This window comes from Danio rerio, chromosome 16, assembly GCF_052040795.2.
Source record: "Danio rerio strain M-AB ecotype USA chromosome 16, GRCz13ab, whole genome shotgun sequence".
NCBI lineage: Eukaryota > Metazoa > Chordata > Actinopteri > Cypriniformes > Danionidae > Danio > Danio rerio.
In genome coordinates, this window is record NC_141036.1 from 337,501 (window position 1) to 365,000 (window position 27,500).

At 40.7% G+C, this 27,500-nt stretch overlaps 2 protein-coding genes across 3 annotated transcripts in view; both read right to left on the minus strand.

Annotated features, from left to right (window-relative positions):
- The window catches only part of slc6a3 (solute carrier family 6 member 3), a 21,796-nt gene extending 15,111 nt beyond the window's left edge, over positions 1-6,685 (minus strand). Inside the window, exons 1-3 of one of the 2 annotated variants that reach the window (XM_087286358.1) lie at positions 6,623-6,685; positions 1,283-1,642; positions 1,036-1,167 (exon numbers count right to left, since the gene is read on the minus strand). In XM_087286358.1, coding sequence (XP_087142484.1) covers positions 1,036-1,167; positions 1,283-1,616 — 466 coding nt within the window. In that variant the 5' untranslated portion in view covers positions 1,617-1,642; positions 6,623-6,685. 2 annotated transcript variants of the gene reach the window in all.
- Positions 6,686-11,931: 5,246 nt separating this feature from the next.
- Positions 11,932-27,500, minus strand: part of LOC101884921 (lysophosphatidylcholine acyltransferase 1) — a 23,544-nt gene continuing 7,975 nt past the window's right edge. Inside the window, exons 2-14 of the mRNA XM_087286382.1 lie at positions 24,636-24,775; positions 23,589-23,803; positions 21,287-21,399; positions 21,079-21,139; positions 20,827-20,885; positions 19,215-19,249; positions 18,865-18,919; positions 18,617-18,699; positions 18,405-18,530; positions 17,749-17,902; positions 17,166-17,264; positions 16,877-17,018; positions 11,932-16,190 (exon numbers count right to left, since the gene is read on the minus strand). Coding sequence (XP_087142508.1) covers positions 15,994-16,190; positions 16,877-17,018; positions 17,166-17,264; positions 17,749-17,902; positions 18,405-18,530; positions 18,617-18,699; positions 18,865-18,919; positions 19,215-19,249; positions 20,827-20,885; positions 21,079-21,139; positions 21,287-21,399; positions 23,589-23,803; positions 24,636-24,775 — 1,479 coding nt within the window. The 3' untranslated portion in view covers positions 11,932-15,993. The remainder of the gene's footprint in view (positions 16,191-16,876; positions 17,019-17,165; positions 17,265-17,748; positions 17,903-18,404; positions 18,531-18,616; positions 18,700-18,864; positions 18,920-19,214; positions 19,250-20,826; positions 20,886-21,078; positions 21,140-21,286; positions 21,400-23,588; positions 23,804-24,635; positions 24,776-27,500) is intronic.

Genomic DNA, 27,500 nt, shown 5'->3' on the forward strand with positions numbered 1-27,500 from the left:
TAGCCTCCTGGATGTACCTTTACAGTCTGCAGACGAGTGAAATAAGTTATAGATGAACCACCGTGTGGAGCTCAATAAGAGTTTATTCTGCTATAAATAACACATCTGGATGTAGTCATGCTCCTGTACAGCAGTATTTCACATGAGACTCCTATAACGCATCTGCAGACTGTCACAATGCATTCAGGAGGTTGTTTCGGCTGAGTAAACTCCCACATGTTGAGCTTTATTCTGTGATAACAACCTCCTGGATGTGCTTTATCAGTCATTTATTTAACTCGAAACTTAATCAGTTATTTGAAAGGGTTGCTTTGCTTCTATTTAACATTATTTAGTGTGTTATTCTGACTCCAGTAATCCATCTGCAGACTGTAAAAGTACATGCAAGCGATTGTCTTTGCAGAATAAACCCTTCAGTCATATATACAGTGAAGCCATATATATATATATCAAGTTTTAATCTGTGATAACAGCCTCCTGGATGTACTTTTATAGTCTGCAGATGAGTTATAGGTATTGAAAACACATATTAAATAATGCTAAACAGAAGCAAAGCATGCATTTTATTATCTCCTATTGCTTTGCTTCCATATAGCCTGATTTAATGTGTGTTTTCGACTCTGATAACTCATCTGCAGACTGCAAAAGTACATTGAGGTGGCTGTTTTTGCAGAATAAACCCTTATATGTGGAGCTTTATTCTGTGATAACCTCCTGAATGGGCTTTATCTCTTACATATTTGGCTATAAAGTTATTTGGAACAGTTAAACAGATGCTTTGCTTCTATATAGCCTGATTTAATGTGTGTTTTCGACTCGGATAACTCATCTGCAGACTGTAAAGGTGTGTGTACAACAGCAGTGAAGGTCACTGTCGTCCAGCGTCTCCTCTAAACTCTAAATTAATGGTGAAGTGACACCAAATCTGCGTTCCTGCAAAGTGTGTCGTGCTAAAAGCCCATTTGTGTGCGTCTTCCATCTGAGTGCGCGTGATAACCAGCACCTGTCATCTGCTCTCTGCAGCTGGACATGTACCTTTGAATATGGGGCAGATCTTCCAGACGCCGGCGGCTCCTTCACGGTTATATTGACCCAGCGCCAGCTCCATGTAGAAGAGCGGCATCCCGGCGATCACCATGAAGAAGAGATACGGCACCAGGAACGCTCCTGAACACACACACACCGAGAGAAAACACCTGTGAGGGACGCTCACAGAGTCTTCAGTTTGGGTTTCATTATTTTTTTCATCAGTGTGTGTGTGTGTGTGTGTGTGTTTGTCCACCTCCGCCATTCTTGTAGCACAGGTATGGGAACCTCCAGACGTTGGCCAGATCCACAGCGAAGCCGATGACGGACAGCAGAAAGTCGATCTTCTTGCCCCAGGTCTCACGCTGCTGTCCGGACGGGTGTGTGTGAGTGTGGGTGTGTGTGTGTGAGTGCGCACCGGGGCTCCGCAGGCTGGAGGAGGTGAACTGAACCCCATTCTGCTCCTTCACCAGCACCAGCTCCACCTCTCGGGGCCCGGCGGCGCTGCTGGAGCCGCTGACGGAGGACATGTGTGTGTGTGTGCGTGTGCGTGTGTGTGTGACCGCCGGTCTGCCTCTCAGCATGGGCATGCACAGGAGACTGAGGAGGAGATGCTCTGATGGACACACACACAAAAATAGAATTAAAATTAGTTTAGTTTGGCGCCATCTAGTGTCTGGGAAATGCGCAGGTTGGTGTATACTCCATCAGCTGTTTCTGTTTCTTTGCATTCAATTAAAGAGTTTATAATCCTTTACAGCTCAAAACACACTGTTAGGTGTCTAATGTTTAGATTTTGTGGCCAGTAGTCATGTAATAAGTGGGATAAAGTACATTCAGCACTGATGTTCACTGAAAAACAAAATATGTTGCAGTGATTTAAGATGATAAATGTGATGCGTTCCTGTAAAAATACACATGTAAAACAGGAGCTGTGTCTTAATGAATATTCAGCTTTGCCTGAATCGAATTATCTAAAATGACCTTTCATTTATTAACCATTCCACCAATAAAAGACTGGTATTCAACACATATTTTCTAGCTTATTTTAAACTTTAAAACAAACTAACTAACTAAAACAAACTAAAGCATACAAACAAACAAAAAACATCAAACAAAACCAAATAAGCAAACATACAAAAAAAAAACAAAGAAAAAAAAACAAGCACAATCAAAAGCAAACAAACATGCAAACAAACAAACAAACAAACAAAAAAACATCAAACAAAACCAAACAAACGTACGAACAAGCAAACAAACAAACAAAAAACATCTAACAAAAACAAACAAACATACAAACAAGCACAAAAACAAAAGCAAACCTGAAAAACATACAAACAAGCAAGCACACAAAAAAAGAAAAAAAAGTCAAATAAAGGTACAAAAACTAAAAAAACAAACACAAACAAAAGCAAGCAAACATACAAATAAACAAAAAATGTCAAAAAACAAACAAACAAAAACAAGCATTCAAACAAGCAAACAAAACACAAGCACAATCTTAAATAAACAACAAGCAAACAGAAACAAGCACAAACAAAAGCAAACAAACAAAAAATATGTCAAAAACAAGCACAAACAAAAGCAAAAAAACAAAAGAATCAAACGAAACAAGCACAAACAAAAGCAAACAAACATACAAAAAAAAGCCAAACACACAAAATAAACAAACACACAAACTAAAAACATCAAACAAAACCAAACAAAAGACATCAAACAAAAATAAACAAACAAAAACGAAACAAACAAAAAACATCAAACAAAAACAAACAGCAAAATAAGCAAGCACACAAACAAAAAACATCAATCTAAACAAAACAAAATTCAAATAATAAACATTAAACAAAAACAAACAAACATACAAACAAGCAAACAAAGAAACAAAAAGCATCAAACAAAAACAAACAGACAAAATAAACAAGCAGACAAACAAACAAAAAACATCAATCAAAACAAAACAAATATCAAACAAAAAAAATCAAGCAAAAATAACAAACAAAAAACAAACATGCAAATAAACAAACAAAAAGCATCAAATAAAAACAAACAGACAAAACAAACAAGCACAGAAACAAACAAAAAACATCAATCAAAACCGAACAAACATCAAACAAAAACAAACAAACATACAATCAAGCACCGAATAAACATACAAACAAGCACAGGAAGAAAAACAAACTTACAAATATACAAAGAAGCACACAAACAAAAATAAACAAAAAACATCAAACAAAAACAGAGGTAACAAACAAAAAATACAAAAACAAGCACAAACAAAAGCAAACAAACATACAAATAAAGAAAATGTCACACAAAAACAAACAAGCAAACAGACAAAAAACAAGCACAAACTTAAGCAAAGCAAGAAAGCACCGAAAACACTGACTCAAATCTATTCACAATCTCATGTAAAACTCCTCACTTGAGGATCTGTCAGTAAGAGCGCATGTTCGATTAATCTTTACGCTGTAATGAACACGTCAACAAGCAACAAAAATCCAATTTAATACACCAATAAACTAACAGACTGACATGAAGAATCTGTTCAACAGTCAAACATAAATACATTATTATTATTATTAGCCTATAATAAACATGTCATACAATATTTATTACCATTAAACATCCTTCTAGCATAACCAAACATGAGCAAAGTGAAGCAAAAACACTGAGCTCAACACAATCAAATATAAAATATTAAAAAACAGAAGAGCGGTTCTGTCATAATTAACATCTCATTACTCATTCATTACTGCCAAAATCATCTGAGCAAAGGCTAAACACCAGCACGGACCAGATCTACTCCAATCCCAACACATTTAAAGACAACTCAAGGACAAAAACAGATATATTTCACACCAGATCAGATATGAAACGTGAATCTGTTTAGCTTTAAAATAATCATTATGCTGTAACTAACATGTCTGCATTATTCATTACTACCAAAACTCCTTCAAGCAAACAGTAAAATACCAGAAACAGACCGCTCTTACTGAGATTCAGACATGTTTAACGACAGACCCACTCACAGCAGGACACAATCAGACGGAGCACTCACAGATCTGTTCTACAGAGGAATATGAAATGCGTCACATGTGGATCTGTTTAATCAGAATAAACCACACCACATCAGGCTGCAATTAACACAAATCACAGCTCAACGCCTGATGTTTAATGCACCATGATTTCTCATTGATCTCATATGCTATAATAAACATGAGCGCCGTCAAACTGATTTTATTTACACTGAAATTTAGAGAGTGATGAAGCCCTTTTAGATCAACAATACATGATTGAATCTGTTGACTACACCAACCACACAAACTCAACCTCTCATAAAATATCATAATCATAATAATCTATTAATATCAGTCAAATCAAAATACAGTTAAAGCAAATGATGCTGATGTTTAATCCACCATATTTTATTGTTGATCAAACTGAACAGACCCACATGATGGAGACGGCTGATTAATAAACATGAACTGGGGCTAATTTCATTCAAATAATCATCATTTTCATAACATTAAAACAAGGTTTGGTGATAAATTTACATTGTGAACGTCCTTATGGGTCTAATTTAATCTTATAAAGCATGTAAATATGTAAGTCTGATAAACAGGTGAACAAGATACTGTACGGTTTAATCAGTTTAATACATCAACTAATGAAGCTAAATATGAAAGGACTGACGATGATGCTCATAAACAAGAAGGGTATTCAGCTTTTCAGCTCATTCGTGACAAACTCTAATATAAGATAAATATATTAATAAAAATAAATAAATGTATGAATACATAAAAATAAAAATGATAAATGTCCGTTTTACTCAAATACTATTAATAAAATAAATAATTTGCTGATGTTAAATACAGCATATTTTCTCTGAGCTGAACACATCCACATGATGGAGACGGCTGATTAATAAACATGAGCTGGGGCTAATTTCATTCAAATAATCATCATTTTCATCACATAAAAACAAGAGTTGATGATCGATTTGCATTGTGAATGTCATTCTGGGTCAAATTTTACCCTAAAAATTGTTTGATATATATATATATATATATATATATATCTTGACTAACAGGTGACCAAAATATCACTCTCTTTAATACATCAATAATGAATGAAGCTAAATATAAAAGGACTGATGATGATGATGATGCTCATATTGAAGACAGTAAACAGGGAGGATACTTGCTTTTTCAGCTCATTTGTGACAAACTCAAATATAAAATGTAATATAATAAAAAATAATAAAATAAATGAATATATAATTATAAAAATACTAATTATATTATACTACTAATAATTAATAAATGCCCGTTTTACTCAAATATTATTTATAAAACAATTGATCTACTGCTGTTTAATACAGGATATGTTCTCTGAGCTGAACGCATGTAGATGATGGAAACGGCTGATTAATAAACATGAGCTTGGGCTAATTTCATTCAAATAATCATCATTTTAATAAAAATTAAAACAAGATTTGGTTATTAATTTGCATTGTGAACGTCATCATGGGTCAAATTTCTTCTTTAAAATGATGCAAAATTTATATGTTTGATAATTAAATCACCACATTTTGGTTTGATCTCTTTAATACATCACTAACTGATTAATCTAAGTAAATGTTAAAAACTAAGATTGATGATGATGATGATGATGATGATGATGATGATGCTCATATTGAAGAACACAATGAGGATATTTAGTTTTCAGCTCATTTGTGAAAAACTCAACTATAAAATAAAATAAAAAATAAAATTAATTTATAAATACATAAAAATATAAACTGTAGAATAATATTATTATAGTAATAAACAATAAACGAGCATTTACTCAAATATTATTAAAACAAACTGCTGTTTACTGAACATATTGTCTCTGTATGAAGAGATCTTCAAACAGCCGATGAATAAACACGAGCTTACTCAAAACTAACATAAAACAGGATTTAGTGACCAATAAACATTTATTATTATTATTATTATTAATATTATAAATAATCTCAAAGGGATTCAGGGTGATGATGCTCATGTTGAAGACAGTGACGGAGGAGGATATTCAGTGTTTCAGCTCATTTGTGACTCTCAAATATAAGATAAACTATTTAAAACAAGTATAAATATGGGATAACTGTCAGTTTCTGGGTTTACTCAGATCAAAATATTATTAAAACAGCTGATTTACTGATGTTTAATAAGCATATGTTCTCTGAAATGAAGGGATCTTCAAACAGCCCATTAATATCCACGAGCTCGCTCAAAACTAAACACTTTTATTCTCATTAAAACAGAATTTAGAGATTATTAAAGTCATTTTGGGTCAATTTATTCTACAATATATTACATATTTAAAAAACAGAGGAGCAAACTGATTTAATCTACATCAAGAACTAATTAAAAGCCTATATTAGGATAATAAAGTTACCAACACTGAAGATGTTCATCTGTTGAACTCAATTCTGATCAACTCCAGCGTGAGAATAAATGAGAGAGCAAATAAAGAGAGGAAAGCAGAACCTGTTGAGCTCCAGAGATCCGCCAAACACACATCCTGCAGGAAATAAGAGAGAAGTAAAGCGTACCTTCAGTGTGGGGTGAAGCGCTTCTCCAGACAGACTCTCACTTCTCCATGCATTGATGAAGCTGGTCAGAGCTCAGATAATGATGGACATTATGAGTGTGTGTGTGTGTGTGTGTGCGCGTGTAGATGCAGGAGGAGGAGACTCTTTCTCCCACACAGGTAGAACCGCACACACACACACATGCTCCAGTCTCCTCCTCCTCTCTTCATCAGCACAGCGTCCCCCTTTCATACCTTATTCTTGTTGTTTGACTGATTTATTTATCCGTCTGTCCGTCTACATTTACAGTCAGCTTAGTCCTTTATTCATCAGTGGTCACCACTGTGGAATGAACCGCTAACTATTCCAGCATGTTTTACGCAGTGGATGCCCTTCCAGCTGCAATCCAGTACTGGGAAATACCCATACACACTTATTCACACACTCATACACTACGGCCAGTGCAGTTGATCAGTTCCCCTATAGTGCATGTGTTTGGACTGAAACCGGAGCACCCGGAGGAAACCCACACCAACACGGGGAGAACATGCAAACTCCACACAGAAACACCAACTGACCCAGCCGAGACTCAAACCAGAGACCTTCTTGCTGTGAGGCCACAGTGCAACAGCACTGAGCCACCGTGCCGCCCTGTTCATTTATTTATTTAATAGGATTAATTTATTTGTAGTGTTTTGCTCTGGATAGAGTCTTATTTGTCTGAGTTTGGCTGGAGTAAGAGCAGCTCTAAGGTCAGTATTATCAGCCTCCTCTTATCATTTTTCGATTGTCTTCAGAATAACCCGCTGTTGTCCAGTGATGCTCCTGATTCCTGATTAATCCCTCAGATGTCACTGTAAGCTGAACTGCGATGTGCAGTAGAGCTGTAAACTCCACTTGTTGTGTTTTAATGTTTGTTGTTGTTGCTTGTTTTGGCATTAGGGACTCTGATCCTTCCTCCAACCACTTTTAATGTTGAAAAGCCCAAACAATGGAGGAAACAAATTAAATAATTAATCAGTTACAACTAAAATAAACATAATAAACAAGACAAAACCTGAGAGTGATCTGGCTTCTCACTTGTCTATTATGAAGATATGAACAGTTTATTAGCTCTTATAGATGCTCTTATTCTACTTGCCTGTTCCTAAACCCGACTATTGTCTTACTAACTATTAATAATCAGAGGTGTTGTGGTGGCACAGTGGGTAGTGCTGTCACCTCACGATGAAGGTCACCTCAGCAAGAAGCTCTCTGGTTTGAGTCTCAGCTGGGTCAGTTGGTGTTTCTGTGTGGAGTTTGCATGTTCTCCCCGTGTTGGTGTGGGTTTCCTCTGGGTGCTCCGGTTTCCCCCACAGTCCAAACACATGCGCTATAGGGGAACTGATCAACTACACTGGCCGTAGTGTATGAGTGTAAATGAGTGTGTATGGGTGTTTTCCAGTGATGGGTTGCAGCTGGAAGGGCATCCGCCGTGTAAAACATATGCTGGAATAGTTGGCAGTTCATTCCACTGTAACAGGACTAAGCTGAAGGAAAATGAATAAATAATAATCAGCTAATTAGTTTAATGAGCTAAACGCCTGATCTCAGGAGGAAACAGCTCTTTCAGGTTTTGTCAGTTTGGTGGCTAATTCATCGAACAAGTTCATTCATACAGAAATGTACAATTTTAAAAAGGAAACGTGGCGCCTAAACCCTACCGTCATTTGGAGATACGGAAACCGTGCTAAACTGTATGAATTAGATTGTGTGAACTCATCCGAATCAGCCACTGAACCGAAACAGCTACGAGTTGCCGTGAGATTGTGTTGAAATGTCTGATGGCTCATTAAAAGTGTGACCCAGGCGTCAGATTGATGTGTCATGAGGACCAGTTCACACTTTAAATGCAGGAGCGAGCTGTCATTTGCTCTTAAACTATATATTAGTTTCATATGAAGAGATGAAACCTGCTTTACAGCACTTAACACAGCAGGCGCAGGACGTCATCATGACTGCAGATCAACACCACACCCCAGCATCATGGGGACGCTGCATTTTATTTAGAAATCAACATCGAGTTCAGGTCAGAACCCAACAGCAGGCCAGAGTCCAACCCAAAATCAACCAAATATCAATGTCTGGGTGACGTTGTGTGGACGTTACCACTATGACGTCTGTCAGATGTTGGATTTAGGTTGTCATATCTGATGAGTAAATGTCAGTATCTGTCGTCAGTGTGACGCTGGTTTAAGATGTTGGCTCAAGGTTGGTGACATTCCAACACAACCTGAAATCAACCAAATATCAACCTCATTTGATCCTCAATGGATGAACGTTATCCTTAGACGCTGGCTACACACTGGATTTTGATCACCTGACATCACAACCTAAATCAAACCTAATATTAACGTGGTCTGCTGCTGTGCCTGCTGGGTAGTGTGACCTGATGAACTGCTGACCTCACTCTCAGAGCCGTTTACGCTATATACAAGATGACATGTTATGTTGGTGTTTCATAACAGCTCAATTTTATGAGGTGTGTCATTAACACAATGCTCAACACCCAATCTGGAGAACCAGGACACACTCGAGCACTCCGGCCAGTGTAGTTGATCAGTTCCCCTATAGCGCATGTGTTTGGACTGAAACCGGAGCACCCGGAGGAAACCCACACCAACACGGGGAGAACATGCAAACTCCACACAGAAACGCCAACTGACCCAGCCGAGACTCGAACCAGAGATCTTCTAGCTGTGAGGCCACAGTGCTGACCACTGCTCTAAATGAACTAAGGCTAACTATTCTGTGTTAATTGTGTAGAGCGTTATTAAAGCATCACTGGAGAAACATTTGGGAAATACTGTAGAGAACACAGAGGAATGCTCAGCTGTTGATATGAGCGCAGTGTTTACTGACTTTCCTGCAGACCTGCTTCATCTGTCTGTGCCTGTGTGTGTGTGTGTGTTTCTCTCTGCATGGCATGTGCACGTGCATGTGTGTGTGTGTGTGTGTGTGTGTGATATCTGCGGCGAGCTCTAATCGTGGCCTGAGGCTGAGCATTAATCATCTGAAGCTCATCTGCTGAATCAGACAGGAGTTTGGCTGCAGAATCTCAGATCAAACACTGCCTTTATCATTTTACCCTTTCACAGCATTACAGCCGTGACTGAAGATAACACACACACACACACATTCACCTGTGTTATTAGCAGACCAACACACACATGTACAGTACACCCTCCACAACCTCCAGCAGCCAGCCGGATCTCCAGCATCTCCGCTTTACCTTTGTCAGTTTGGTGGCTGCAAGTTCAGTCGGATAAAAATTTAGGATTTTTAAAAGGAGGCGTGGCACCAAACCCCGCCCCTAAACCATACCCTCATTGGTGGATGATGAATGAATATGCTAATATGTTTCAGCTTGTGTAAACGCTGAGCAGTTGAGTGCAGTCCTCTAGTGAAGGCAGCTGTTGGTGTTGAGGATCAGATTGAGAAAGTTTGGCTGATAAGTGTAACAGTAAGATGACCCTTTATTAGTGAACGCTTTAGTGTGTGAAGGTAAATAACTGCACTGATGCACACATGCATCAACAGTCTTCAGTGCAGAAACAGCCGAGGCCTCCTCAATATCTTCATCTTCAGCACACACACGGTCAACACACACACACTGCCGCCGCCGCCATGAGAGGACAGTGATGTGGTGTTTAGGAAACGGCACAGGTGTCCAGCTCTTCATATCCCAGCATGCCCTTTAAACAGATATTATCATCATTAATGTCTGACGGGGATAATTCAATAATCCAAACCTTTCAGATATTGATTTGCACACACACACACACGCACGCACGCACACCACCTGCCAACACCATGAACCCGGCACACCTGGAGATTCATTCTCAGTTTCGATGAAGATTGTGGAGAAAAACAAAGAAAACACGCCAGAAAAAAAGAGTTAAGATGATGAAATATCAGGGGTTTCCGCAGCAGAATGAACCGCCAACTATTCCAGCATATGTTTTACACAGTGGATGCCCTTCCAGCTGAAACCCAGCACTGGTAAACACCCATACACACTCACTTACTGGCCACTTTATTAGGTACACATCCGCTTCGTAAAACATATGCTGGATAAGTTGGCGGTTCATTCCGCTGTGGCGACCCCTGATGAATAAAGGGACTGAGCTGAAGGAGAATGAATGAATAAAGCAGTGGAGTTTTCCTTTAAGAGTGCTTTTGTTCTGGTGTCTGAACGGCTGTTGTTTCGTGAGTGTGTGTGTGTATGTGTGTGTGAATGAGTTTGTAGGCCATGCTCAAGACATCACACACACACACACACACACACACACACACTAGTTTAAATGAATGCTCCTGCAGGTCATCATGATGAGGGTTAGTAGCCGTGTGCTCATTAGTCCCTCTCTCTCTCTCTCTCACACACACACACACACACACACACTCTCTCTCTCTCTCTCTTCCAGACAGTTCTCCTGAAAGAGCTGACGTGTGAACAGGCCCTTTCTGATCTGACCGGTGAAGTCCTTCCGGATATTTCCCGTTATTACCGTGTGAAAGGGTTTATTCACCGCATCACTGACAGCAATGTGGAGACTAGACTCAGCAGAGCAGAGAACAGCCGGTCTGTTTCACTTCCTTTAGCCTTAAACAGCACACACACACACACACACACACACACACACACACACACACACACACACACACACACACACACACACACACACACACACACACACACATCAGCTGAGTGAGGATTACTCTCCGCTAGAGTTTGAGTTACTCCTCACATTACATTAGGCACATTTTGATGTAGTGTGTTGTGTTACTTTTTCAGATGTGAAACAGCAGTGTGTGTGTGTGTTGTGAGTGCTGGTCAGGTGTGCTTCAGTGTGAGTGTGTGTTCAGTCTTCTGTCAGTCTATGTCGCTCCTGTCTCTGTTCATCTACACCTCCACATCTATAATCCTCTGAGTCTATGCTGACATCATCTTCAGCAGCTCAAACACTCTAATGGCTAATGGACAGACAGCTGCCTCTCACTCAGGCCTGCTGGACATGCTAATGAGATGGAGACTGGTGGGCGGGGCTTTCCCCCTCTGATGACACGTACAAAGAGAGAACGCCAATCACAGTGTTTCTGCATCAAGTCTGATTATAATACACACAGTTCAGTCATGTTGAGCATCAGAGTCTGCTGGAGATCCTCACACACTGCTGACACACAACTGTGTTTAAACCCTGCATAAAAGTGCATAATAGATGCTCTAAGTGTGTGTGTGTGTGATGTGCAGATTGTCCTCTAGAGGGAGACAGAGTGACACAAACAGCAGCTCGTGCTCAAATGTCCCTTTTTATTCTTCAAGAGTCCGCATGACAGTCATTTCACAGTAGTCCAGCAGAGCAGACCAGGTCATCTGTACACACGACTCTCGAAAACATCCGAAAATAAAGCCAGAGAACAGAAAACAGAGCCGGACGTGGCAGAAGAGCCGTCAGAAAGAGCCAGAACGGCTTTTCTTCTTGAGCTCGACACACAGAACAGCCTGAGAAGCACAGAGGAGTTCAGATCAACATCACTGAGAGGAACTCATTCATCAGTCGGACACCTTTACTGTACGCTCTCACTGTAACCGTCCACACACAGCTGAAGTCAGAATTATTCGCCGTCCTGTAGAATGCTTTGAGAATTTCCCCCAATTTCTGTTTATCAGAGAACACATGTATGATCATAAGTGTTAATAACTCATCTCTAATAGCTGATGTGTTTCCTCTTCATCATGATGACAGCACATAAGATATTCTTCAAGTCACTAGTGTTCAGCTTACAGTGGCATGTAAAGGCTTCACTAGGGTAATCAGGGTAAAGTTAGGGTAATTAGGCAAGTCATTGTATAACAGTGGTTTGTTCTGGAGACAATCCAACACTAATATTGCTGAAGGGGTGAATAATATTGAGCTTAACATGACTTTAACACTATTAAACACTGCTTTTATTCTAGCCCAAATAAAACTAATCAGACTTTCTCCAGAAGAACAAACATTAGAGGAAATACTGAGAACAACTCCTGAATCTGTTCAACTAAATTTGGGAAAAATAGAAATATAAAAGCAAATCACATGATGGCTATCAATAATTTTGACTTCATCTGTATTTTAGACAAACACAATAACTGGGTTAAAATATCATAAGAAAAACTGTAACCTAACCTTTGAGTTTGTCCACATTTTCTCCAAATAAAACAAACAATTTAATGGAGTTTAAACAATTCTGTGAAAGGGACGGTTCACTCAACAATGGAAATCATTTACTCACTCTACTGCTTCAAGCCTTCATGAGTTATTATTTCTGATTAACACAAAAGTAGACATTCTGAAGAATGCTGAAAACCGGTCACTATTTATTTTTCCTAGTATGGACGTCAGTGGTTACTTGTTTTCAGCATTCTTCAAAACATCTTCCTTTGTGTTCAACAGATGAAACTCATAAAGGCTTGGGCATGCTTGAGGGAGGGCAAATACTTAAGCACATAATGATTTGTGGGTGAACTATCCCTTTAACTAAATGAAATATTCTTTAGGAAGGCAACACACACAATAATATCATACTGTAATTGTAAAATACTGATGTTGTTAACCAAATTCAAATTGATGTTTAACAAGGTTTCATTGTCTCGTTTTTTTAACAGTAACCAAAGCCCACATGAGAAAATACTACAGTAATGTCGAGGAAATGCTGTTAATGTTTCTGAACCATAATAGAGTATATTATACTGAATATAATAAAGTATCAACAACACTGTTAATCAATGCTCCAGCATACTGTGCTGTTAACTAGAGTGAACTGATTTAACTGTATTATGTTTCAGTTTTTACTACAGTAAACGGTGGTGTATTGCAGTATAATATACCCTACAGTTGTAGAAAACTACAGTACTGGCGCATTTGTTTATATTACTGCAGTTATTGTGTTACCATAGCAGCTGTAGAATCACCACAACAGATCAATTACTGTAGTTGTTGTGTTGCCATAGCAACTGAAGGATCATTGCGGCAGATCAATTACTACAGTTGTGTTGCCATAGCAACTGTAAAATCACAGCAACAGATCAATTACTACAGTTGTTGTGCTGCCATAGCGACTGTAGAATCACCATGACAGATCAATTACTATAGTTGTTGTGTTGCCATAGCAACTGAAGGATCATTGCGGCAGATCAATTACTACAGTTGTTGTGTTACCATAGCAACAGTAAAATCACAGCAACAGATGATTTACTACGGTTGTTGTGTTGCCATAGCAACTGTAGAATCATAACGACAGATGATTTGCTACAGTATTTGTGTTGCTATAGCAACCGTAGAATCATAACGACAGACGATTAACTACAGTTGTTGTGTTGCCATAGCAACCGTAGAATCACTGCAGATTAATTCCAGTACTTCATTAAGGTTCAAAAGCCCAACAGCATTTATGATGGATTACTATAGTATTCTTTGTCATGCGAGTGTAAACAAGACAGATTGGAGAGACTCTCCTCTATAAACACAGATAATCAGTTCCAGAGCAATCCTACAACCCCCCTCTGCTCAGTCCAAGCAACTGGCAGTCAGATGAAGAGTTCAACAGCACAGACAGAACTCACTAAAGAGAGAAAGTACAGGAGGAATCAGACTGAAAGTAAAGTCAGACAGCGAGACTCGGCCTTCATGCGCTCAGAGAGACTGAAGATCCGGCCGATGAGCACTGACGGACGCTCGATACGCCCACATTCAAGACCAGCAGTCTGGAGGAGATGGCAGCGCTAACAGAAATAATAATGCAGAAAGACTAGTTATCATACTCGGTCTGATCTCAGATCTGTCACGGCAGTGAGATTCTTTTATGTATATCAAAATTCACAAAATGCCCCGCACTCGGAATATTCAAAATACATATCAGAAATAGATTTACAAAGGTGGCGACGCTGCTGAAATATTGCTGGGCTGAAATGTGGAGGATTACACTGGACAACTGAAGAGCGAGGAGCGGCTGATGATCTGATAACAAACGCAGTCTGCGGACCGACTTTAATAACGCTAAACTGACTGACTGTAAACTGATTAGCCATTAAAAAACATAGAAAAACTGAGCGTCATCAATAATCACAGCGTTTATAGCAAAATAAAGTCTTCAATCTAATTTCTTTGAGACCGAAACGTGAGGAAATAACTGCGCTCGGCCTCACGACGTGGTTCAAAACGAGAATAAATACATCTGTAACTGGTAAACATCCGGCAGTGGAGCTATTCACAAACTGAACTCGGGAGATCTGGCGATAATACGGGCGTCAGAGTGACGGTTGTTCACCAGACCTGCAGAAAGGAAGACTTGATGCCAAAGCAAAAGCACGGCTAGAACACTAGAAACGAGACGCTGTGATTGGCCGAATCGCTGGAGTGGAAAATAGAAAAATACAGGAATATGTGAGATTATCAAAAGGTAAACGCTCTAGCGTTGAGGAGAACTCTGAATGTCACGCTTCAGATTCCTGATTCTCTAACGTCACCAGTCTTTATTCTGGATTTGGTCCGTTTAAACGCAGTTCTTTAGTTCAGTACCTGAAGGAAAACAACTAAAACAACCCAACGACGACCCAGAAACCCCTCTGACTGATCATCAACTGGTCGTTGGACGTTTATGAATATGAATGGACCGTATGAAAGGAGAACACACACACACACACACATGCAAAACACACACACACACACTTAAATGCACGCACACTCACATGCACAAATGCATACACACACACACAACTGTAAGAGTGCACTCTCTTGTCCACACACATATAACCATGCATGCACACACAACTTCATGAGTGCACGCACACACACACACACACACACACACACAAACATGTATGCGCACACACACACCCTACAGAAAGCTGAAGCCGTTTCCCTGCAGCCGGAGTTGTGGGCTGAATCGCTGCGCAGTAAAAGCTGCTGTTCAGTGTGTGTGTGTGTTGCACCTCAGACCTGCAGCTCGTCCAGCAGAGGAGACAGAGCTCAGAGATCCGTCACCGGCGCTCCAAACACACACACACACACACACACACGCACACACATGCACACACACACACACACACACACACACACACACGAACACGGAGGAATACTGCCATGCAAACACTGACTGAGCATGTGCAGACCCGCAGAACAGCAGAAACTGCGCGGATCCGCGTGTGCGCCGCCTTCTGGATCATGCACACAGATAAATCAACCGATGACAAAACAAACGAGTGCTCGGCTTTCAAGTATTTGATTTAGCAAAAAAAAATCCCTTAAATTTGCTCTTGAAAGAATAAAAGCGTGGCGGGTGAGAAATGCTGCAGGAGGAGGAGGAGAGCGTGCTCAGTGCTGTTTCTGCCGCCGCTGCTGCTGCTGGAGCTGTTTGTGTTGCTGTTGGTGTTGATGCTGTTCACTGGGACTGAAGTCTGCACAGAAGCCGTTGGCGTGAGTCGGGGAGCTGCTGCCGAAGCCTGTGTTCTCTGAGTACAGAAACTGCTCCGCGAAATCTGGATGATGATCCACAAACTCCCTGAAACACTCTGAGCAGAACAAGCACACACACACACACACACACACACACACACACACACACACACACACACACACACACACACACACACACACACACACACACAATATATCAAATCAGTAACTGCTTTATGTGTACCTTAATGTATCGTATCTTATCGTGTCAGTAGCTGCTTTATATGTACCTTAATATACCGTATCGTATCATATTAGTAACTGCTTTATATGTACCTTAATGTATCGTATCAGTAGCTGCTTCATATGTATCTTGATGTATCATATCAGTAACTGCTTTATATGTACCTTATTGTATCTTATCGTATCAGTAGCTGCTTGATATTTATCATATTATATCAGTAACTGCTTCACATGCATCGCATTGGTAGCTGCTTTATATGCATCTTAATGCATCGCATCAAATCAGTAGCTGCTTCATATGTATCTTTAATATGTTGTATCATATCAGTAACTGCTTCATGTGTCGTATCAGTAGCATCTTGAAATGTATCTCAATGTATTGTATTGTATCGTGTCTGTAGCTGCTTCATATGTATCTTAATGTATCGTATTGTATCAGTAGCTTCTTTATATGTATCGTATCGTATCTGTAGATACTTCATATGTATCTTAATGTATCGTCTCTGTAGCTGCTTCATATGTGATCTACAACTGAGATGTGTCTTGTATTTGTTCTTACCGAATGTGATTTTCCCCGAGTCCTGCTCATCGATGGCTCTGAACAGCCGGCCGACTCTGAGCTCCGCAACACCCAGAGCCGTCCGCAACACACACATCAGCTCATTCTCTGTGATCGCTCCGTCCTCATCTGCCTCGAACAGCTGAACACGCACAGAGAACACACACACACAGTGTTCAGCAGACACATACACAAACACGCAAAGGCACACACACAAAAACGCATAAACACCCACACCCACACACACACACACACACACACACACACACACACACACACACACACACACCCTGAAGGCCAGCCTGATGGTGTCCAGAGTTTTGGCAGGTCGACACACCACAGAGAAAGCGATCACGAACTCCCGCACGTCAATCGAGCCGTCTTCATTCTACAGACACAAATTAGACATTAAATAAATATTTTAAACTAATAATAACAAACTGATTTAGACACAGATCAGATCCTGGATCAATACACAGAGAAAAACACAACCCTTATTTAATAAACAGTCCTGGGAAAACAAGAGACAACACACTGAAGATTACTGTACATTTACTGAAGATTACTGTAGATTTACTGAAGATTACTGTAGATTTACTGGCTTTATTAGCTATGGGTTTGAGTAAAATCTAAACATTTCTTTAATTAATATTAATAATATAATGATATAATTTCTTCCAGACAACACTATATGTTTTGCTTGTCTAGAAAATGTTCCTGATCTCGAGGTTTTAGACATTTGGACTGGAAACAAGACAGAAACTCTGAGTAAGAGAAGCTTTTTTAGCAGTGAAAGTCCAAGTGTTCAGCTTTCTCCCGTGTTTTCAGGAGTAATCTAAACTAATGAATGTTTTTTATAAATGTGAGTGTACCTCATCGAACAGCGTGAACATGTCTCTAAGCATCTCAGACTGAGGCAGGTCCAAGAACTGAGCGAATCCCTCCAGACTGAGTCTTTCGCCCTGCAGCTTCACAGCTCTGCTCCCATAATCCCGCAGGAGCCGCTCCGAGTCCTGCCGCTTCAGTCTGAAAGACCACACACACACACACACACACACACACACACACACACACACACACGCATAAATACACACACATAAACACACAAAACCACACAGCGAAACAAACACACACACACACACACTTTATTTATTTAATGCAATCATTTGGTGCTATGTCTCTCCGTCTGTTCATCTTGATCTACACACACCCTTTACTGCTGTAATCACAGCAACTCCAGTATTCTGTGTGTGAGCTCCCTCTGCTGACAGCACAGCCTCATCATCACTTACTACACATCAGGATCGACCCATCTCTGGACATATTCTCAGTCAGCCGTTAAAGAGGATCCACAACAGTTTGCTAAACTGTCGTTGAACTCTTTCAGGTTTGAAGCTTTAGCTTCACTTTAAATGTTGATTTATATATATATTTGTGCATTTATTTGTCACATTACTGATTTTTTTGGCACTATCTTGAGACTAATACTACTAATAATGCTTGAGTAAGTGTGTGTGTGCCGACTCACCCCAGACTGCGCACCAGTTTGGCGAACTCCAGCAGGCAGGTGTGTACGGGCAGGCGGATCTGCCCCTCCGCCATCGCCAGCTGACAGTCCTCGAAGGAGTAATCTGTGACGGGGACCTGCAGCGCTCTACACACACACACACACACACACATTTTTAATTCACACATGTGCACAGACACATATGCACACAAACACACATGTGCAGATCTTACTTGGCCATCAGGCGGCGCACATTGTTAGCAAAGAGTGCCGGGTTCTTCTTCTCCTCCTCTGAGGGCGAGTAAGTGGGCAGATACTGAGAAACACACACACACACACACACACACACACACACACACACACACGCGCGCATATATTAGTGCATTATGATTGCTTTATTACTTTTCAGATGCTCATTAGAGTAAAAACAAGGTCTTTAATTTATATTGTGTGTGTGTGTGTGTGTGTGTGTGTGTCTCACCTCGATCTCGAACTTATTGTGAAACTGACAGAGCGTCAACCACAGGATCTTAAATCTGCAGAACAACACACACACACACATACACACACACACACATACATTAGTGGAGTTTCAGACATTCAACACAAGATTAGTGTGTGTTTGGAGAGAGCCTACACACATGTACAACACAACTAAACTGTGAGATCCATCAATACAGGCATTGTTTATTAATTTGTGCAATGAAGCTTGGATTATGATCACTGGACGTTCATTTCTATAGGCAGTGAACAACCCATCAATACAAATGCAGTATCAGAAACAGAACTCCTGATATACACACATCAATACAGTGTGAAAGAGTGACTTACGCTCCAGGGCCCTGCCATGTCCAGGTGATTGAGTCCTGAAACACACACACACACACACACACACACAAAGCAGAACATCAGCATTAGTATCACTAAGGCCAGCGCGTCCATAGAGGAGACCTAGGTGGCCGTCTAGGGCGGCAGAATAGAGAGGGCGGGGTCCCCGACACTACCCTCACCACCCGCGCCCTCAGTTATATCCGCTTGTAGGGCAGCGTCCCCAACACTGCCCACCGCACTCTCAGTTATGTCCACGTCTAGGGCGGCAGAATAGAGAGGGCACCCCCACCCCCGCTTTCACATTAGGGTTGAGGGCGGCGTTACCGTCCTTTGCCTAGAGCGGCAGTTCAGCTTGCTCCGGCCCTGAGTATCACATATATACAGCGGGTGACACTTCAAAAAGACCATTACCGCCGTGTGTGGCGCTGCCGCAGCACAAGGGGATTGAGAACATGTTTTTAGGTGTAACAGAAGTTTACCACTGTGCCACCAGGAGGCACAAAGGGACTGGAAGGGAATGAACAGAAATATACAGCAGCTGTAAATACCCTACTACTTGTAAATGAAGATGAAATAATGAAACAAAGCATTATAATTCCTTTATTAATCATTAAAAACTTGTTAACAAGCTTAATTATCATTGTAAACTGTTTAAGTGCAACGACGATTCATTTTGGAAAGTAAAACTTAAGAAATAAAACAAAGATATACATACACAAATAAATAAATAAATAAGTAAATAAATAGATAAATAAATAAAAAAAATTAAAAAATAAAAAAGTAAATAAATAAATAAAGTAAATAAATACATAAATAAAAAAAATAAATAAATAAATAAGTAAATAAATAAAGTAAATAAACAGATAAATAAATAAATACGTAAATAAATAAATAAATAAGTAAATAAATAAATGAGTAAATAAATAAATAACGCAGTTTTTTAGCCTAAATATGTAGATGTATCATGTTTGTTATTTTAAAGTGATAGAACTAAGTAAATAAATAAGCTTGAGCAAAGAGTTGAAGGACTGAGGAATCCTACAAACCCACAACTGTGAGAAACAAAAGTGCTGTATGTCAGTTTCTGACTCTTAAAACAGCATCTATTATGTTTGCAGATATTTCAGACACATGCTCAGTAAACACTCTTGTTTATCTGAAGAACAATGCTAATGTCAGATATTCTGCGTTACGTGCCATACCAAGTATCACAGACATACAGTGGGTGACACTTCAAAAGGGCCATTACCGCCGTGTGTGGCGCCGCCGCAGCACTAAAGGAGTAAGAACTTGTTTTTAGGTGTAACAGAAGACTGTGCCACCAGGGGGCACAAACAGACGGAAAGTAAAACTGGCAACCTGTGCGCTAGTGCTTTAAAGCATGACTGCAATACCTAGTTTAACCACTGGGTGTCAAACTTACACACTGCACCTTTAAATGTATAGAGTAGGAAATCGGAGATGCAAAAACAACGAGAAGTCAGAATCACTACCATCACTTTCCAAACTCCAACACAGAAACAAATAATCTACAATCAGCAGAAATAAAGATGTAAGGTGTGTGTGTGTGTGTGTCTGTGTGTTTTAATGAGAGAACAGTCTAATGTCTCACCAGCTGGTTTGGGTAGCGGATCACGACCGGCTGAACAGGAACTGCTGGAATAAAAGCTCCTGAAACACACACACACACACACACACACACACACACACACACACACACACACACACACACACACACACACACACACACACACACACACACACACACACACACACACACACATACACTCTTAGATCACACTGAACAGAAGAGCAAAGAACAGCAGGAACACACACACACACACACACACACACACACACACACCTGGTTTAAACGTGATCAGGCAGGATCTATTGGTGCACGTCCCTTCTGGAAATATCATGATCTGGAAAACACAAGAAACTCTGATTACACAAGCGTGTAGCTGTGAGTGTGTGTTGTCACAGCAGTGTAAGCTGTAAGTGTGTATCTGTGAGTGTGTGTCCTCCTGAATGCACACTTATCTTGATCTTCACTGTGTGTGTGTGTGTACCTGTGGCCAGGCTCCTCCAGAATGCGCTCTCCTCTTGATCTCCTCCACTGTTTTGCGTCTGGAGTCCTGGTCCGATCGAGACACAAACACCGGCCGGATGTATTTGATCAGAGCTGTGGAGAAACAGCAGACACACACTAAAGTACAGCACAACACACTGAGCAAACACTGCTGAAGCTGACTCTCTCACACACACACACACACACACACACACACACACTATCAATCAATCACACACATGATGATGATGATGATGATGATGATGAGGAAGAGTATAATGAAGAATACAATGATGATGATGCAGAACGGTGAGATCAGTGATTGTTCAGCACATCTCCTCAGTGCAGGATTACAGCTCAGCGTCCAGCAGTGGATCAGGGATTTACACCTACACCACAATTAGCAAACCCTAACCAGCTTCCTCTAAATGCAGGACGCTGAAGCGCTGCTGAGATTCTGCACACGCTCAGTCTGAACGCTTCTGCACCGCGACCTTATCCTGTTACTGCGCTATTTCAGTCCATTCACTTTTAAAAACAACAACATGATGAAAATACATTCAATTGTGCGTCAGTCACACCATGTGGGTCTGCTCTGAGGTTAGCATCTGGAGCTAAAGCACAACATGATGGAAATCTCAACTGTGGAACTATGTTACTTAGTAACTGCGTCAAACATGTTACCATGTCAACTATGCCACCGCATCAACTATCCTACTGCGTCAACTATGCTACTGTTACCATCAACTATGCTACCGCGTCATCTCTGTAACTGTTAAGTCAACTGTTAGCGCATCAACTATGCTACTGCATATATGTTAGTCAACTGTTTCTGTCAACTGTTACAGCATCAACTCTATTACAACGTCAACTATGTTGCAGCACCAACTATGCTACCACATCAACTATTTTACTGTTACCACCAACTGTTACAGCGTCAACTTTGCTACCTTGTCAATTGTGCTACCACATCAACTAAGCTACTGTTACCTTCAACTCTGTTACAGCGTCAACTATGTTACCACATCAACTAAGTTACAATATCAACTGTCACCGCGTCAACTATGTTACAGCATCAACTATATTACAGTGTCAACTATCTTACTGTTACTATCAACTGTTACAGCGTTAATTATGTTACTCTGTTACAGCATCAACTATGATACTTTGTTACAGTGTCAACTATGTTACCACATCAACTAAGTTACAATATCAACTGTCACTGCATCAACTACAATACAGCGTCAACTATGTTACCGTGTCAACTATGTTACCATGTCAACTATCTTACTGTTACTATCAACTGTTACAGTGTCAACTATGTTACTCTGTTACAGCATCAACTATGTTACCACATCAACTAAGTTACAATATCAACTGTCACCGCGTCAACTACGTTACGGTGTCAACTATGTTACCATGTCAACTATCTTACTGTTACTATCAACTGTTACAGTGTCAACTATGTTACTCTGTTACAGCATCAACTATGTTACCACATCAACTAAGTTACAATATCAACTGTCACCGCGTCAACTACGTTACGGTGTCAACTATGTTACCATGTCAACTATCTTACTGTTACTATCAACTGTTACAGTGTCAACTATGTTACTCTGTTACAGCATCAACTATGTTACCACATCAACTAAGTTACAATATCAACTGTCACCGCGTCAACTACGTTACGGTGTCAACTATGTTACCGTGTTAACTATGCTACCATGTCAAATGTCTTACTGTTACTATTAACTGTTACAGCATCAACTATGTTACTCTGTTACAGCGTCAACTACATTACCATATCAACTAAGTTACAATATCAACTGTCACCGCATCAACTACGTTACACTGGTAACAACCGTGTTACCACATCAACTCTGTTACAGCATCATCTACGCTACCACATCACCTGTCTTACTGTTACCATCAACTGTTACAGCGTCAACTATGTTACCACATCAACTGAGTTACAATATCATTTGTCACTGCGTCAACTATGTTACCGCGTCAACTATGTTACTGTTACCACGTCAACCATGTTACTATGTTACTTTGTTACCACACTCTGTTTGGTTTAAAGTTAAACAACTAGCTAAACAACAATTAGTAACGTACATAAATGTTCTTATTTTACATTAATAAGAAATTCAGTTTACCGTAAATTATTCATTTGATCTAGAACACTGAAAATGTACCCACACAATATATATATATATATATATATATATATATATATATATATATATATATATATATATTTATTATTATTTAAAAAAAATGTTCAAATGCTGAGCACTCACTGCCCCACAGCGGGATGTCTTTGCTCTCAGCCTTCATCACGATGGATGCCATCGTCATGGTAACGGGAATGGCGTCGAAATACGAGGAGTGCGGGCCGAGGGTGAGGATGGAGGCTTCAGCGGGCGGAGCCGGCCTGCCTTTAATGCTGATCCAGTGGAAGCCACCAGCAAACCACATGACCCGCATGATGGTGCGCAGAGCCACGTCCACCAGCCTGAGGAGCGCACACACACACACACACACACACACACACACACACACACACACACACACACACACACACACACACACACACACACACACACACACACACACACACACACACACACATTAACCCTCCTAAAGCTCTGAAATAAAGCAGATCAGTCTTCAGATCTATTCAACATGAAGAAACAGCTGATCTCCATCACACACTCTGGGTTTCCCCTCATCAGTGTGCAGCATCACAGCAGGGTGTACGTCACCTAATGTGTGTGTGTGTGTGTGTGTATGCATGTTTATGTACATGTGTGTCTGTGTATTTATGTGTATGTGTGGGTGTATGCAAGTGAGTGTATGCAAGTACTCCATGTGTGTGTGTGTGTGTGTGTGTGTGTGTGTGTGTAATGAGTGTGTGTGGGAGTGAGTCTAAGTATATTTGTGAGTGTGTGCGTGCATGAGTATGCGTAAGTGTGTGTGTGTGTGTGTGTGTGATGATCGTGCAGTCAGAAACAGAAGCTGAACATTTCTCAGCTTCCTCATTCATTAAAACAGAGGATCTGACGTCAGACTCCGCTCCCACAGCCAGAAACACACCACAGACACACAGAGTTAGTGTGTGTGTGTGTGTGTGTCTTTAATAAGAGCTGATGGTGTAGTCTGTGTATTTAAGTGCACGTGTTCACGTAAGAGTGTGTGTATGTGAGTGTATGTGTGTATGTATGTATGTGTGTGTGTGTGCATTTATGGTGTGTGTGTGTGTGTATTTATGGTGCGTGTGTGCGTTCAAGTGTGTGTGAGTGTGTTTCGGTGTGTGACGGTGAGTGTGTGTGTGTGTATCTCTCCACCTCCTCCATAGTCTCTGTGTCTCCACAGTGTTCTCGGAGCGCCCCACAGTGGCGATGAAGGCGAAGGGCCAGGCCAGCAGCATCATGAAGGCGGCGATGAAGAGGCGGATGGGGAAGAGCGTCAGCGTCATCAGGCCGATCTGCAGAACACACACCGCACGCACACAGTTAACTATGGGGACATTCTATGGGTTTCCATTGTTACTAACTCTACAGCCACACAGCAAGGTCACTGGTTCGAGTCGCGGCTGGGTCAGTTGGTGTTTCTGTGTGGAGTTTGCATGTTCTCCCCGTGTTGGCGTGGGTTTCCTCCGGGTGCTCCGGTTTCCCCCACAGTCCAAACACATGCGCTATAGGGGAACTGATCAACTACACTGACCAGAGTGTATGTGTGTGGGTGTTTCCCAGTACTGGGTTGCAGTATGTTCACATTCTGATCAATCAGTCATCGATTAAAGTCCTGACGACAGCAGTGTGGAGAGATTCAGCAGCAGGCGCGACACATTACGCCACAGATCTCTTCTCTTATCAAACAGCAGGTGTGTGTTATCAGCGCGCCGGCCATACACTTATCTACAGTCAATATTTGCGTGTCTCTTATCAGCACTTACACACTGATAGCTTTCAGAGGGATCAATAAAGAGCAGGCGGGCTGGAGGACCATCAGATGCTCTACATCATGCAGAGAAACAGAGCGACAGACTACAGTAAAAGTACAACACTGACACAACATGCAGAGCTGGCATCTGCCCTGAACACTACTGGAGGAGTGAGGGCAGAACTCAAGAGTGTCAGTTAAGGAGAACTGCACTGAACATGAGTCCTCTACACACACATTTACTGCTTCTTCAAGCTACTTTCCAAGAGTTCACACTTAGATATTGCTTGATAATAATAGCAGGTCTGACATGCTGAACCCTGAGCTTGGAGATGGTTGAGCCCAGAGCTCCCGCCTGGTCAATGAGCATGTGAGGGGGTGTGAGATCAGATAGTTCTGTCGAGATCTCCCCTTGGTAAAGGAGGAAAGGTGGAGATGGGGTGGAAGTGGGGTTTCTTCAAAAGATGAAGATGAGGGAGTAATGCTAGTCAGGCTATTTATAGTGAGTCTGGAATGATCTGATTGGCTTACTAATGATTACAGATGAGACGAGCCACCAATCACATCACCTGCTCCTCTCGAAAATAGTTTGTGAAACTTCACAAAATGAGCTGAAACTACCCAACTGTTGAGTTTTTGTGGAGGAGTGCGTGTGCGTATGTATATCTGTGTGTGTGTGTGTGTGTGTGTGTGAATGTATAAGTGTGTGTGTGAATGCATATGAGTGTGAGAATGAATGTGTCTGTGTGTTCTTAAAATTAGGGGTGTCAAAATGAATTGTTTCTTAGGTGCACCTTGATGCAGATGCGGACAATTCGGTATCGGTTCAGTAATGTAGCTTACTATGGTGAGGGAGGCGAACGTGGGTATTTACAACACTACAACTACTTAAAAACGCAGAAACTGTGCACAACTTCATAACCGAACCAAACCGTGAGACCAGTGTAGATTCACACCTCTACTTTAAATGAGCTGAAACAACCCAATTCTTGAAGCTTTTTAGAAATAACTCAATTGTTTCAGGTTCAATCCATTTAAATGGGTAAAAACTAGTAAGCTAACCTAACTCAACTTATGTTGTCCCGACTCAAATTGATGTGGAACCCAGCGATTCCTTAACTAATACACTGCCAATTAAACGTTTAGCTTAATGCTGTGTTCACATCAGACACATACACGCAGATATTTTGAGTTTACTGGCTTCACTCGCGAGTCAATGATTTTTCAAATGACATGGACTGTATTGAGAGAATAGCTGTGTTTATGTGCTTTAGGAAGGCTGAAAAACAGTGTATATTTGTTCAGCGCATTGTCTGAGTCCACTAGATCCTTACAGAGGTGCATCAGCTCTGAGTTCATCAACTCCCACAGAAACTATGGATGATGGAGGCGTTCAGGTCGCATTTCAGTCACGGACGCATTCTCTGAGGGTTATTTGATTAGACTGATATAGACAAGGAGAAAAGATAAACATACAGAGACGATCGTTTGAGTGAAAATACAGCACTACAGATGTACTCAAGTACACAACCGAAAGTACAATTCCTGTTAAAATCTACTCTACTACAGTAATCTGAGTAATATCAGACGCTCTCTGTGTGAATGGCATCCTGAGAGTAGAGTTATAGATGTACAGACGTGTGTTCATGCGTCTGAAGAGGAACACACAGTTCAGTTTCCATTGACTGAGGCTTTCCACCGACTGCTGAGCTGGAAAAGGGCAGGACAGCAGAAAACAGCGGCGTCTGGGGCTCGTCTGACTGACCTCAGAACAGGGTCAAGCTGAAAACAGCACAGTTATGTGCTTTACTCACGGGGACGCTCACCACCAAAACACTCAAGCATTGAGTATGTCTTCTCCATGATGATATTAGACTAGATATTCTTCAAGACACTAGTGTTCAGCTTACAGTGGCATGTAAAGGCTTCACTAGGGTAATTAGGGTAAAGTTAGGGTAATTAGGCAAGTCATTGTATAACAGTGGTTTATTCTGGAGACAATCCAACACTAATATTGCTGAAGGGGTGAATAATATTGAGCTTAACATGACTTTAACACTATTAAACACTGCTTTAATTCTAGCCCAAATAAAACTAATCAGACTTTAAGAACAAATATTAGAGGAAATACTGTCAACAATTCCTGTATATATTGAAACCTTGCTCTTTTTTACGTCATCTCAATCAGCCACAAGAGCAGAGGAAACCCTCAATGTGGAAGTGTACGTGACTGAATCTTCATACTCTCATGACTGCAAAACAACCCT